Source organism: Cyprinodon tularosa, unplaced genomic scaffold, assembly GCF_016077235.1.
Source record: "Cyprinodon tularosa strain WSP-4 unplaced genomic scaffold, ASM1607723v1 ctg153, whole genome shotgun sequence".
In the NCBI taxonomy this organism is placed as follows: Eukaryota; Metazoa; Chordata; class Actinopteri; order Cyprinodontiformes; family Cyprinodontidae; genus Cyprinodon; species Cyprinodon tularosa.
Genome location: NW_024038364.1, coordinates 860,879 through 875,756, shown reverse-complemented (window position 1 = coordinate 875,756; position 14,878 = coordinate 860,879). Strand labels below are relative to the sequence as shown.

Below are 14,878 nucleotides of genomic sequence, written 5' to 3'. Positions count from 1 at the left end.
CATCATCTTTTTCCATCTCACAGTGTGAAAGTTTTTTGCTTCATTGGGTTTTTCTGACTGTGATCTTCTGAAAGATTTGATTTATTTATTCACTTTTTTTTTCTTTCCTCCCTCTCTGACCCTCCAGCTCCTCGTTATGCGGTAAAGAATCTGAGGATCGATGAAGAAACCACATTTAGCATGCGGGTGTCGTGGCAGGCTGTCGACTCCAGGAATGTCCGTCATTATCGATTGACCTACATTAGTGCCAGGGGAGATCGAGCAGAGGAGACGGTATGAAAGACAGCTTTATTGTGATTTTAGTTCTGTTTTCTTTTTAGAAAAAAAGAATGTCAGTTTTTATTTTCTAAAATAATGTGGAGTTCATACCTATTTGTCAGCCAAAAAGTGAAGTCATTGTCTGCAAAAAATATACCAAAAATGATAGCTTTTTCCTTCAAATAATTGTGGAATTTTTTTCACCACAAAAGATTTAAGAAGAAAAAATGTGATGATTCATTTTAGCATGATTGGAACTAATCTCAACTATTTTGTACCTTTTGAAATAGCATAAAGCAGCTGTGAAATCCATATAGCACCAAGCTAAATTGGAAGAGGAATTAGAAAAAATCCTTAGAAAAGTTGCTGTTTTTTTGCAATCCTCTAAAAAGATGTTATTGCTTTGCTTTTGCCTTGATTAGCCCTCTCCTCAATGTGTGCGATGGTCAGTTTAGTAACTTAGGACCTTATTACTTCCGCCAAGGAGGTTATGTTTTTATTGGTGTTGGGTTTTTTTTTTCTGTTTTTCTGTTTTTACTATTTTCAAAATAACTAAAAAAGTTATGTATGGATTTTGCTGAAATTTTCAAAAAACAAGTGCAATTTTGGACTGGCTACAAATGATTACATTTTGGTGATGATCTGGATCATCATCTGGATCTAAGAATGTTTTGAAAGATTCGTTGAATACAGGTATTAACTCAAGGTGGCAGTAAAAACATGTTTGGGGAAATGTGCTACTTGGTGGGGTCTGCACTGTCTGCATGCTTTTCTACTTCATTTTATTTTTTATAGGGTTAAAGTGTTTTAGACTGGAACATTTCTGACTGCATAAGCTGTTTTTTTAAGGAAAAAACGCTTTTTTCATTTCTAATATTTGATGGAAATCAAATTAACTTTTCACTTTTATTTACTATCTTGGATTGCATTTTTTCACTTCACCTGGTAGATTGCTAATCCAAATAACACTGAACAAGAAAATAGGTTTTCAAAATAATGGTTAGATTATCGTACATGTACCATTTGAGGTTATGTCTACATAATATCAACCTTATTTTATGTAGCACATGACCTAAGAGGACCTATGAGTCTGCAATGATAAGTAATAGTATTTTAAAGCTGTTTTTTATCTTCTGCATAAAAGCAGCAATAAGTAAAGAGCCTTCTTTAGATCAACTGGCAAAGGCCGGCTGTTGTCAACTTGATTTTAAATACCTGTAGTGATATTATTTTCTTTTATGTGTGTTTCATTTACTGTACTCCAGCTTATCCCTAAAAGCTTTTGAAGGGACTGTTATAAACAGTCCCCAATGCATGACAGAGCCTCATATCAGTACCGATTTCATAGAACAAAAGTGCAAAGGGAGATTAAATGTTGCTCTAGTTCAAGGCAGTTCTGCTCCCGGTGATCGTTTTGTGATAGAGAAGAGGATAATGATGAAAACATTGTCAGATCATCAAAGACTATGTTTGGTTAGATGTTGAGAAAAATGGAGAGAGTAGCTGGATCCACTGTAATGAGCCACGAGAGAAAAGCAAAGCAGGAAGACTAGGAGAAAACAAAATTTAATGCAGAAACACTGTTCTCCCATGTGAATGTCTACTTTGTTTAGCTCTCTTTATGTTTATCTAAACTTTATTTTACTGGGAGAGAAATCCATTGAGATTGCTAATGTCTTTTAGGATGTCCTGGCCAAGCTTAATGTGCAAGGTGCACAATGTGCTGCTATATGTCATCGCATATTTCAATATCAACTTAACAGTAAAAACTTTATTTGACTTTTTAACCCAGGAAAAGCTCAAAAAATTTTAATAAGAAGAAAAATGGGGACATTTTGCAGTCATGAGGAAAAAAATACTCTTTAAAAAGGGAAGCAAGCTAAGCTGAATAAATGAGTATTTATTGAACAATTAGATGTGCTACTTGTGTCATCAAGTTGGAGAAATTGTCAGTATAACAGAGAGATCTCCACACTAAAGCATTTTTTTGTCATGGGGTTCACTATAAGAAGTCCTCAAAAACTTTGTACTGGAAAACTCCTGGGAGAAATGTCACAGAGTTAAGTTACCGGTAGTGAAAAAAAAAAAAAAACGAGCAAGATGAGTACAGGTAAACATAGGGAAAGGTGAAACAATAACAGAATATTACAAAGCTGTTAGAAATTATAAACATCATACTGTACATCTGACTTAATATGACAACACCAAGCAGAAAGCCAGTGTAGCCATCTAAAAACAAAATACTTCATTATAAATCTAAATCGCATCTCAGCATTTTATTTCCTTCATGCCTTTTGTGCTTTATATTGAAGCGTGCAACATGTTAAGAGTTGTGGAATATCTTTACAGCCTATCATATTCAAATGAATCTTAGGTGGCAATTATGTATTTGTTAGTGCTGATTTGTTGCATCACCCCAGCAGAGGCTGCAGTAACGCGGTGGTCCTCTCTGGACACAGGTTCCACAGCAGCTTTTCATTCTAACAATAAAAAGCTCCCAGCTGCTTGCACCAGCAGCTTGTTAAATGAGATCTCTTATCAAAGAATGAGCAGCAGGGTGCTCCATTTGGCAGTCTGGTCAGGCTATGAATCTCCAAGTGCTGCGCACAAAAGACACCCTCTAAAAGGCTGAGGAATCAACTGCACAGCTTCTTACAGGTTCTCCCAGTGAGGGAGCTAAGAGCTGCATTACAAAAACAATAGCTCCATAAAATCTTAATAATGTTAGGATGATAGTTTTTAAATCTGTGTTTATCAGCAGAAGTTTGTTACTTTACAGCAGAGGTCACCAACAGATTGACAGGAGCTTCAGGTAACCTATTGTTGGCACAGTGAACTGAATCTTATCTTATCTGAATTTTATCTAACACTGATGATTGTCCTTGTTCATCACAGCTGCATTTATATAAATTTGAAATTGTCACTAACTGTAAAAAAAAAAAAAAAAAAAAAGTGAGATCTGACTCTTCTAGGTTAGTACTGATAGCCCTTCCTGATTTTTGGTACACTGCGAGTCCTTAACCAGACATGAACCATTCATGAATATATATATATATATATATATATATATATATATATATATATATATATATATATATATAGATAGATAGATAGATAGATAGATAGATAGATAGATAGATAGATAGATAGATAGATAGATAGATAGATAGATAGATAGATAGATAGATAGATATATATATAAAGACTTTTTGGAGTGAATTGGACACTTTTTATATTTTTTCCATTACGTCGCTGATCTGACGTCATGATCGTACATGGTTATAGGATTCCTGCAAAATTAGATTACCTGTTTATCTGTACTTTAGTTGGGTCTTTCTTTAATTATGCATTAATTACTATAAAAGTACGACCCCTAGCCAGAAAATGAGTTGCCAGAGTTAAGGTACGATCCCCTTTTCTGGGAGAGAATTGGTACTGATGAGTGCAGAAAGATGTAAACATACACTCACCGGCCACTTTATTAGGTACCCCATGCTAGTAACAGGTTGGACCCCCTTTTGCCTTCAGAACTGCCTCAATTCTTGGTGGCATAGATTCAACAAGGTGCTGGAAGCATTCCTCAGGGAGTTTGGTCCATATTGACATGATGGCATCACACAGTTGCCGCAGATTTGTCGGCTGCACATCCATGATGCGAATCTCCCGTTCCACCACATCCCAAAGATGCTCTATTGGATTGAGATCTGGTGACTGTGGAGGCCATTTGAGTACAGTGAACTCATTGTCATGTTCAAGAAACCAGTCTGAGATGATTCCAGCTTTATGACATGGTGCATTATCCTGCTGAAAGTAGCCATCAGAAGTTGGGTACATTGTGGTCATAAAGGGATGGACATGATCAGCAACAATACTCAGGTAGGCTGTGGCGTTGCAACGATGCTCAATTGGTACCAAGGGGCCCAAAGAGTGCCAAGAAAATATTCCCCACACCATGACACCACCACCACCAGCCTGAACCGTTGATACAAGGCAGGATGGATCCATGCTTTCATGTTGTAGACGCCAAATTCTGACCCTACCATCCGAATGTCGCAGCAGAAATCAAGACTCATCAGACCAGGCAATGTTTTTCAATCTTCTATTGTCCAATTTCGATAAGCTTGTGCAAATTGTAGCCTCAGTTTCCTGTTCTTAGCTGAAAGGAGTGGCACCCGGTGTGGTCTTCTGCTGCTGTAGCCCATCTGCCTCAAAGTTCGACGTACTGTGCGTTCAGAGATGCTCTTCTGCCCACCTTAGTTGTAACGGGTGGTTATTTGAGTCACTGTTGCCCTTCTATCAGCTCGAACCAGTCTGGCAATTCTCCTCTGACCTCTGGCATCAACAAGGCATTTCCGCCCACAGAACTGCCGCTCACTGGATGTTTTTTCTTTTTCGGACCATTCTCTGTAAACCCTAGAGATGGTTGAAAATCCCAGTAGATCAGCAGTTTCTGAAATACTCAGACCAGCCCTTCTGGCACCAACAATCATGCCACGTTCAAAGTCACTCAAATCACCTTTCTTCCCCATACTGATGCTCGGTTTGAACTGCAGGAGATTGTCTTGACCATGTCTACATGCCTAAATGCACTGAGTTGCCGCCATGTGATTGGCTGCTTAGAATTTAAGTGTTAACGAGCAGTTGGACAGGTGTACCTAATAAAGTGGCCGGTTAGTGTATTTGTTTTAACAGAAAGTGATTATTAACATTTTATTTTTAGTTCAGTGTGCCTTTAATAATTAGGGAGAAAAAAAAAACAGTCTTTTTGTTTTTTTTCCATTTAACTCATTTGGTAGCAATCCGCATGTATTCTAGTTCTGCAAATGAGCTGATGGTACAGATCCTGCTACTGGTACTGATCAGATAGTGAGAACCCCAAAACACATGGGCTATATCCAAGCATCACTTTATAGGAGTTATGCCTTTTTATATGAGTGTTCAAATGTGAAAGCATACATCCATATTCACTGGATGAATATATAAATCCCAGAATGCTTTGCAAGAGCTCTCCGTGCAAAGCATCATGGGATTTGTTTTGTTAGGGTGGACACAGCCATGGACATCTTTAGAGATTGACTTGATCATTTAAAACTATATCATTTGCATTATTGCCACCACTAGGTGCTACTAGGTACATTCATTCTACTTTTGCAGGGTTATGTTTAAAAAGAGCTGACCAGGTGATTTAGGAGGACTAACTTACATGTGTAAAAGGCTTTAAATCTTGTTTGACCTAGAACATTTTCCTGGTAAATTACTGGGACTTATGTGAAAAATTGGCTTTCAGTTTCAAAAAGCTTAAAGACCATAACAGCATTTAGTTGCTTTATATAGCGACTGAAAATTGTTTTATGCCGTGTAGCTTTTGAACTGTCTCTTGTTGTTTCTAAATCATGCATTTCTAAGATCAAAGATGATTCAACATTGTATGAAGTTCCTTTAATAAGTAGTGTTTAAATCCAGGAAAAGACAGGTTCAAGCTAATGCATTTTTTTAGTGATAGAATCACAAGAATCCTTGAGTTTAGGATGGTTGCTGCCAAAGGCAGTGTGTTAGTTTAATTTGCTGTCATTTCTCTGCACCCACATTAGCCTTGAATTACTATTGTCTGTGCAGACTACCTATTCGACGCTACAAACAGCAAATTAACTTCAAAACAAAATTATCTTATTGTGCCCAACAACTACAGTTCAAATGTCTTTAAGATGCACATCAGGTTACATTCCTGTCAGTTTATCTGTTACATGCAAAGGTAGAAAACATGCCAAGATCAGGGAATTGGCGTAGATTTGCCTTAATGTCCAGGGCTATACAGGGTCTTTCTACAAGGAGTTTACTGTTCTGTATGTGCATGCATGGGTTCCTTCTTCTTCCTACAGACCAAAAACATGACTTTTAGGTTAATTGGTATCTCCTCTCGTACGTGTAAGTGTGTTGGCATGGTTGTATAGCCCTTTACACTACCCCTTTGAAACCATGCAGAGAACGGTCCGAGCAGGGTAACCGAGATAACTGTTGAGTGTAAATGGCTAACATGGTACTAGTTCATCGGTAGGGCTCGGCGCAGTTCAGTTCTGGCCCGGTTCTCAGATAACAAAGAGCGCTGAAGCAGAAATCTCCTTACAGTCAACCGTCGTAATCATGACATTTCTGACATTCATAAAAATGCTTCCCTACCTTGCCGCATCATTTCCAGTGGTGATTCTGCTTAGCAGAGTGAAGAACCTCAACTCCTGTCATTCTTTCCTGCATCTATAAGCCCTGATTAGATTATCGTTTGTCATATCAAATTTCCAAAAGCCCAATCTGTCAAATAAATTGACAAAAGGCTACCTTCTTCGCCTGATTCTGAGTGTGTAAACGACTGTAAGGAACCATGCTCAGCACTGTTAACTGATCCAAGCTCTACACGAGTCGGTTTTCAAAGGGTAATGTACATAAGGGTTATGTCTCTGCTCTGCAATATAATGGTACCTTGACCAGGGTGCAACCCTCCTATCCCCTTACTGCAGGAGATACGCACCAACCCCACTGTGACCCTGAAGGATAAAAGATAGATTGATGTCTTTTGACAAATCTTATGACTTTTTGATGTTGAGATTTTTTTCTAAGTACATATGGTCTAAAAAATACATAAAACATGTGGCTTGATGTCTTTGGACATGGTTTCATCAAGAATTTGTTTTTATGCACATTCAAAGTAATTGTTACCCTGTTTTCTAAGCATAAGCACATTTAAACCACATTTAGAAAATAATAAACATTTGTTTTGTAAACATTTCCTTTTCAAAGTTTAACAGAACCACATTTTATATTTTTTCCATGGATGGCAGCATTGTCCTTTCTAGTTCTATCATAATAGACATTTTTTGTGCATAGTATTACCTGCATAATTATACTTCCAGCTCAAAAGACAAGAAATTACAAATTTTCAATTTAATAGAAATTATACAAAATTTAGTCATCACTTTTGTGAAAAGTATGACTCCACATTCCTGCTTTAACAAAGTAGAAGAGTCACAAATCTCAGCCTGTATTTTTATGGAAATGTAAGCATTAACATTGCCATCCAGGTTTGACTTATCTATACATTGCGGTTTTTATGCAGGTCTAAATCTACAGTAGTAATGTAGATTACATCTCTTTTCTGTGCCAGATTAACCACTTTTGCATTTAATCACTCTATTTCAGATTTTAAACTGCCAAAGCAATGAAACAGATGCTAAATTTAGTGCTGTTAGCAACTAATAATTACCTTGTCATAATACTGGATTCTCAGGGAGTTTTTAAGTACCGGTAAGTCCTGTATTGCATTCAACATTTTTTTCCAATTAAATACCTAGAATGCTCTGATAAAGATTTAAAACTTGTTGTGGATTCATCCCAACTTTTATTATGAATTGTTATCATTCAAGGACATATATAAACAGTAGTGCTCTCCATAAACACAACAAGGCATCGGCTTCTTTTCGTAGTTAAAAACATCATACATAGGACACATTGTCAATTTGATAAAGCTCACACTTACTTTACACATGAGTCACAGACTTGTATGAAAAACTTTGCTACGATGAGAGAAATATTAAGTGGTTTTACAATAGATGGATAAATTCCAAATGGTATTTACATATTAATAGTATACACAAAACTAATTAAGTCTGCAGTTGGTGCTCATACAGAGAAAAAATTGTATTGTTCATATTTTGACTATATCTATGCTATATTTAAGTATCAGCATGTTAGAAGATGCCAGCAATATTTTGTCACCTAGCAGGAAATACTTAACGGCCTCTACTACCCTAAAACCAAAAACCTCCCATGAACAACAAACCCAAACTTAAATCCTGGTTATGCCTCTGCCGCGGCTTCACCAGATGTCAGTGTGTGCAGGGTAACCGGGGGGTAACTAAACTCTGCAGCCATCTGTTCTCAGACAGCTGTGATGCTTAATATACCGAAGTCGCTGTGCTGCTGCATTCAAGGCTCAATAAACAATGGCTGTTGGGCATAAAACTCATTTCTGTGTGTAAACAGAGTTCCTGCTATTTCATTTTATTTTGCTACATTTGTTTAAGTTCTTTAAAACTTTGATAGGGAAAAATACAATTCTTTTTCTCTGCACTGCAAAAAAAAGTCTAGAAACTAGAAATAGGTAAACCTTTCGTAAATTAAATGTATTCCCCCTTAATTTCAGTATTTTTTCTTATTTTAAATATAAATTGTCTTGCTCCATTTGCTTAGTGTCTCCCTTACCTTCTGAATTTAAGAACAAATGCCATTATTTTAAGAAAAAATTAGATTTAGATTTTGTGTTGTACTTAATACATCAAAACCCCATTTAGATTTTTTGTCTTATTAACTTTTAATATTATTGAAATGTATTATTAGGTGCTTTAAATAATTAATCTCATTTACTTGAAGAAAACAAGTATGAAAGTTTCTATCCTGGTATATAAACCTTGTAGAATATATATGTATAATATATTTAGTATAAATTGTTTTTGCTCCTGCTTTTATTTCCTGATAGGAAAATAATCTGTGTCTCTATATTTCTAGGAAATTATATAAAAATGTATTTAATGAGGGGATTCCTTAATAATTTATAATTTATCCTTCACATAATGTTCAAATTTGTTCATTATTTCAGCAAATCTTCCTTAAATCTGGGTTTTCATCTAATGAAAAAAAATTTTATCACCCAACATGAAGATAATCCCAATCTTTCCCAATCTTTTAGGGTTTGTGGTTTCAGTTAATTGCTCTGCAACATTTACCTACTGATGTAAATTACAATTTTCAATATTTATACTGTTCAAGAATTTTGAATTTAAATTTTTTTTTCTAATTTATATGGAGATGACACAAAATTCAGGTTTGAGTAAAGAGTTTATGTATTCCAAACGGTGTTCCTCCTTGACAGTTTACAGACTTGCTAGCTTTTCATCAGGCGGGAATGAAATTGAATCCTCAAGGCCCTCGGTGCTTGTCTGAATAAAACGTCTGAGAAAGACTTTGCCTTTGGAGATGGAGGAAAAAAAGTTTGCAGTGGAGTAAGGCCAGACTGTGCATGCCCAGAATGCAAACTGGCAGACACAGGTAGGGTAAGACAAAGACTTCTAATGGCCAGAGCTGAAACAAGAATCTGACAGTGAGACAAAGCCATGCACAGCTATCACTTTTTTATAAGGATGGTTTCTCCTTCTTGCAAAACAAAAAATAGAAATAGAAACTACTGAAGCAATGATTGAGCCAATTCGTGAATAAAGAAGTAAAAAATAACGGAAGGGGAAATTAAAAGTTTGATTTTTGTTCTATTGAAATTTCAACTTGACTCTGGTCTTTTTTTCTTTCCTTTGATGCATATTATTCTTATTTTCTGATTGACTTTGTCATGATTTACATCAGGAAATTGTTCAGGATAAGATTGTTTCTCTGAAGTTGGTACAGATCTGGGCATCAATGTTACTAAGTGCAGTAAAGACCTTTGAGTTACCAGCATGACTAGAGAAGCACTATATACACTCAGCCCAGGTACTGTTCCATTTAGTTTGATTTTTATACCTTTCTTTCCCCTCTTCTTGCAGAGGACGGTGCCCTCGGGTCAAACCAGCCTGGTTCTGCAGCCTCTCCTTTCAGATACAGAGTACAAAGTCACCATCATCCCTGTTTATTCTGATGGAGATGGCCCACTATCCTCCCAAATGGGACGGACACGTAAGTCGCCAATTATGATTTTGATCTTTTAAATCTGTGCATTTTCTCTCATCTTTACACCTTTCAGCTTTTTACAAGTTTTGTTCTGGGTCAGTCTGACCATCATCTTTGCAACAGTTATTGTCCAAACTTACTGCTGATTTTTGTGAAAAGCCTATTAAAGACCAAAATGTTCCTCTTTACAACTGCAGACGGGGATAGCTGCATATTGTAGTGAAACTTAAGAGGAATCTGTGTTTGTTATTCATTTGCTGACTGGTGGTTTTGTCCTTATTTGCAAAAAATTAAAACAAAAAGTGGATTTGAGGATGATATGATAAAAGCACAAATTAGATTTGAGTTTGATTAAAGCAAAGAATAGAATCAAATAAGCTAGAAAAAGGACCTTCCATCTTATTCATTGTAGCCTGATATCCTCTAAAAGGGATCAGTGGATGAATTCATATTCAAATGGTTTCTATTATTGATTTTAAATCTATGGATAAACTAGAATAAAGCTGGAATTTTGAATCTTAACTGTAAACTAAAATAAAAAACTACTGGATAATAACCCATTTAAGCATGATAAGCATACTGTAAATGTAAATAAATTTACATAAAACTCTAAATGATTATGAACATGAAACAATTTTTACTGAATGTTAATATACTTGATCATTACCTTTTATCAGCCTAAATTTATTTTTTGATCATATTCTCCTGTTAATTCTTAACTGAGAGCTGAAAGACATTAAAACATGATATAATTTGATAATTCAAGATCAGTTTATGATGTTAAGTTAATAGTTTCAGATCAAGCATGGAATCATTGGTGGTTCATGCATGGATCCATTTTTGATTCATCAAGCTCATGTGTAGCTTTTTTCTTAATCTAATAGATAACTAATGTGCTCTCATCAGTGCTGTTATTTACTTTTAAAAACCAACATTTCATCTATGGATGTCAATCAAAGCACAACAAAAAGAAATCTTCCATAAGGATTTCCCATTTCTTTTAAGTTTTAGCTGTTAAAATTAAATGACATGCATGCCTTTACATTTAGACCCTTAAGCCCTACTCCTTTTGCCTCTTTAGATGCTGGTGATATTCAAAAATATAAAATGCTTCCAGAATAATTCTTCGATTATTATATTGGATTTGAGGTAAAGCAGAGAAGAGTTCATCAAATTTTTTATGCTGTGTCATACAGTATCCAAGCATTGCATGCTTGTGAGTTTGTGTCACATTGTGGTTCTTAGGATGGACCTTAAAGCAGGCAGGAGAGGAAGAAAGATGAGCTGAGAAGTTTTAATTAAAAAATAAACAGCTTACATCCAGAGAGTGGTTCAAAAGTAGGAATGGCAAATATGGACATTAAAGGCTTGACATGCCAGGCAGTATAAACCTGGGGGCTGTGTGTGAAACAGACCGTATATAAAGCAAAGGGGAACAGGTGGCGGCCGTCAATTAGATGAGTATTAAAGCAGGTGGATCCAATAAGCTGAAGACATGATGGCGAGGATGAACTGAGAACTATGGCATAACAGAAACTAAATGGGTAACAAATCACCCTCTAATAAAAAAAAAAAAAACATAAATATTTTCAAGTAAAATTAACTCAAAAATCCACCAGAAAGTTAAAAAGAATAGAGAAGCAATAACATAATATATTGAAATAGTAAAAGGAAAGGTGAGCCTATATGGTATAACCTAAATGGCAAAAATAACAACATGAATCAAGACATAAACTGCAATATTTAGGCTTAAGACCTCAAAGCAAATAGGGAAAAAACTCTTTGGGCTCTTAGGCTGAACAAAACAATAAGACAAGTAACAAATATAAACTAGCAAAAGAAATGCAAAAACTTCAAGAGCTCTATTGACTATTGAAAGAGAGAGAACAAAAAGTTTGAATATCATTAAGTCACTAGTTTAAAAAAAAAACGGTTTAATTCATATGATTTCATAATTAAACAGATTTACTGCAGCTGCTGTTATCTTAGCCAAACTTTCTAAAACACAATCCTACATTCAACTTACCAATAAATAAGGCATCTCTCCCTCCCTGCACTGCACTAGAAATACAAATTAACCATTGATGAGATAAGTCATCCATGTTGTTTTCAGATCTTTACTTTAACTTTTCCTATGCATGTTATTAGTAAGAAATAGGTTTATTCTGCCTGCTTGGGTTTCTACAATAATTACCAAACTGTGCCATTTCATACCATCTTTATAGCCTAAAAACATTCAAAGTTTAAACTTTTTACTGATGCCCTCCTGCTCAACTCCTCAGCTGTACTTTTTCCTAGCTGATTTTCAAGTCTGCCTTCAAACTGACCTCTCTTGAAAGACAGCGGCAACGTCTGTGTGACTATTTAAAACTTTGAAACTCGTAAAACTCTGCACCACTCTACTCATTCTTTGGATGTACTTTTTTATATAATATATGAATTTCCTTTAAAGGTTTTAGTTATGACCTTTGAAAAAGTCAGTGCTCACTTTTTAATTTGTTATGTTAAAGGAAAGCTCTGTGTTTTCACCTTCAAGCTCTCTCTGTTTCATTTTCCTGAAAAGAGATCACTCGGGACAAACTCTTGAAATAACACTTCATAATGTGTGTATGTATATATATATATTAAATAACCATGAGACATGACAACAGATTTTTATAGAATTTGTGATCTTACTCAGATCAGAGAAGTTGCTTAGAGTTACAGAAGGCAGCTGCTCACCAACCGGGAAGTTGCCAAGATTAACAGTTGAAGAAGCACATCATCACATTTTACATCACACACGTTTGCAGATGATTAGACATCCATGCCTCCAGCCTTATCAAAATATTACACTTTGTTCTTAGCTGAAGGACAGCGCTCTTATTCCATTCCCAATTCTTTGCCACATACTAAATGAAGATTATAACAGTATATAGCCGGACCGAGGAACTGGCCTTAATAGATTAACAACTGGGGAAAACCTCAGTTCTGACACGCAACAGGCAACTAATATTAAGGTGTATTAAACTCACACATCATCAATGACAATTATCCTAACACTTATCTAAATCTAACCTTAAGTTTTAGATGAGTTGAGGCTTTTTTGTCCTCAGAATTGTTATCTATACAAATAGTGTTTACCTTTGAAAATGTATGAAAAAGATCAGCAAAAATGCATGTATATCTGCCAACAGCATTTTTTTTCCTATAATGTAATTAAACCAAATTATTTCTTTAAAGCCTAAATACATCAGAAAATTTCACAGTCACTTTAAAGTAAGAACAATAGGGAAAAAATGTCAAATTATGTCAAAATGTTCTTATCAGCTCATAACAGTCAGAACTATTCCATGGTTATTTCAAAAAAGGCAGCGCTCTATAACAAATAGTTCTACATTAATTATACTTCCTGAGGAGCCCAAGACAAAAAAGGGGAGATTTTATTCCTCTTCCTTGATGTGCATCACAGAGCAAACACTTGACTTTCAGTGAGACAGTAGCTCTAAATTCCAGTCATTTGTCTTTCGCCTCCATCCCATCGTGTCTCCCTTAGTGCCGCATTACACACATTAGCAGGCGTTAACGACGTTCCCCCGATTTTTAAATGATGGGTCTCCGACACTCAGTGATGATGAATGGTTCCTGTTAGCAAGTGAGGGATGAGATGATGGCCTGTGTAAAAATGGCAGGGAATGTAGAAAAGGGGGTCCATGAGGTTTTTTCTTTAGCAAAGACAGATGATGGGACAAGGAGAGCCTGTATAATCTGAGGATTTGAATCGGGGGGGGTGGAGTCAACACTGAGGTGGGTATGACAGGGAATACAGAGGGGGTGATTGGGTATTTAGAGGCACACAGATGATAGATAATATGATAGCTGAGGCAGACTAATCGGAGCTCCTGATCCACTGAGGAATGGGATGATTGTTGAAGTTATTCAGAGATAAGGAGAAGCATTTCAGATATGAAGGAAATGGGAAAATAATGCACATTTTGTATTATTGGTGAAGTTTCTACAAACCTGGCCAAATATTCTCAGCCTTTTTGTTGCATTTCCTTGTGACAGCTGATTTCTGTGAATGCTGCAGTTTTATGTTTATGATACGATTTAAAAACAATCTATAATGTGGAAACATTTAACTTAAAGTGTATTTATCCTTTTTTTTTTAGTAGTTAAATCTGTCAATGGAATTAGTATTTCTATGCTAAATATAAGGTAATTAGATATTATACACTTGGAATTAGGGACTGCAGTTCTTTTTTCTTATTTTAAATGTAAATATTATTATTGTCTTGCTTATGTTCACTTATTTTCACTTATTTCACTCTCTGCTTCGAACTTATCCCCTTGTGGAGCAGTGGGCTGCCATTGTGCGCCCAGGGAGCAGTGTGGGGTTAAGGGTCTTTGCTCAGTGTCCGAAAGTGGCAGACTGTGGGAGTGGGGCTCGAAGTCGGAACGTCATGATTCCAAGCTTTATGCCCTAACCACTAGGCCGCCATTCCCCCTACACTTAAATTGAAGAAATTGAAGAAAGTTAACTTTTTGCAGTGTATAAATCATCTTGTGTCTAGTTTGAGCTGCTCGATTTAAAAGTTATAAAGCCAAAACCATTTAGAAAACAAGCTTTTTCAACAATATCAAGTCAGAACTGTGTATTAATTTAGTTTTTACTCAATATTAGAAGAGTAATTGACCCAAATGCTTTTAAATCTTAGCCAAAATAAATCTCTAAAGCTAAATTATCGCTGGAACCTCTATAACACATCCGTTGAATCGTGAGAGAGCTTCTGTGCCAGGAGAGTTTTTATCAGACCTCCAGTTTCCCTTTTATCAGGCAGCACATGCGGGAGGGATGGCGCAGAGCACAGAAAATGATAGGAATTTCCTCAGGTCCAGGAAGGGCAGCCAAGGATAGAAAACACAACAGAAT

At 36.0% G+C, this 14,878-nt stretch overlaps 1 protein-coding gene across 1 annotated transcript in view; it reads left to right on the top strand.

The window, feature by feature from the left end:
• The window catches only part of LOC119779922 (collagen alpha-1(XIV) chain), a 281,288-nt gene that overhangs the window by 90,285 nt on the left and 176,125 nt on the right, over positions 1 to 14,878 (top strand). Inside the window, exons 19-20 of the mRNA XM_038279773.1 lie at positions 128 to 273; positions 9,843 to 9,972. Coding sequence (XP_038135701.1) covers positions 128 to 273; positions 9,843 to 9,972 — 276 coding nt within the window. The remainder of the gene's footprint in view (positions 1 to 127; positions 274 to 9,842; positions 9,973 to 14,878) is intronic.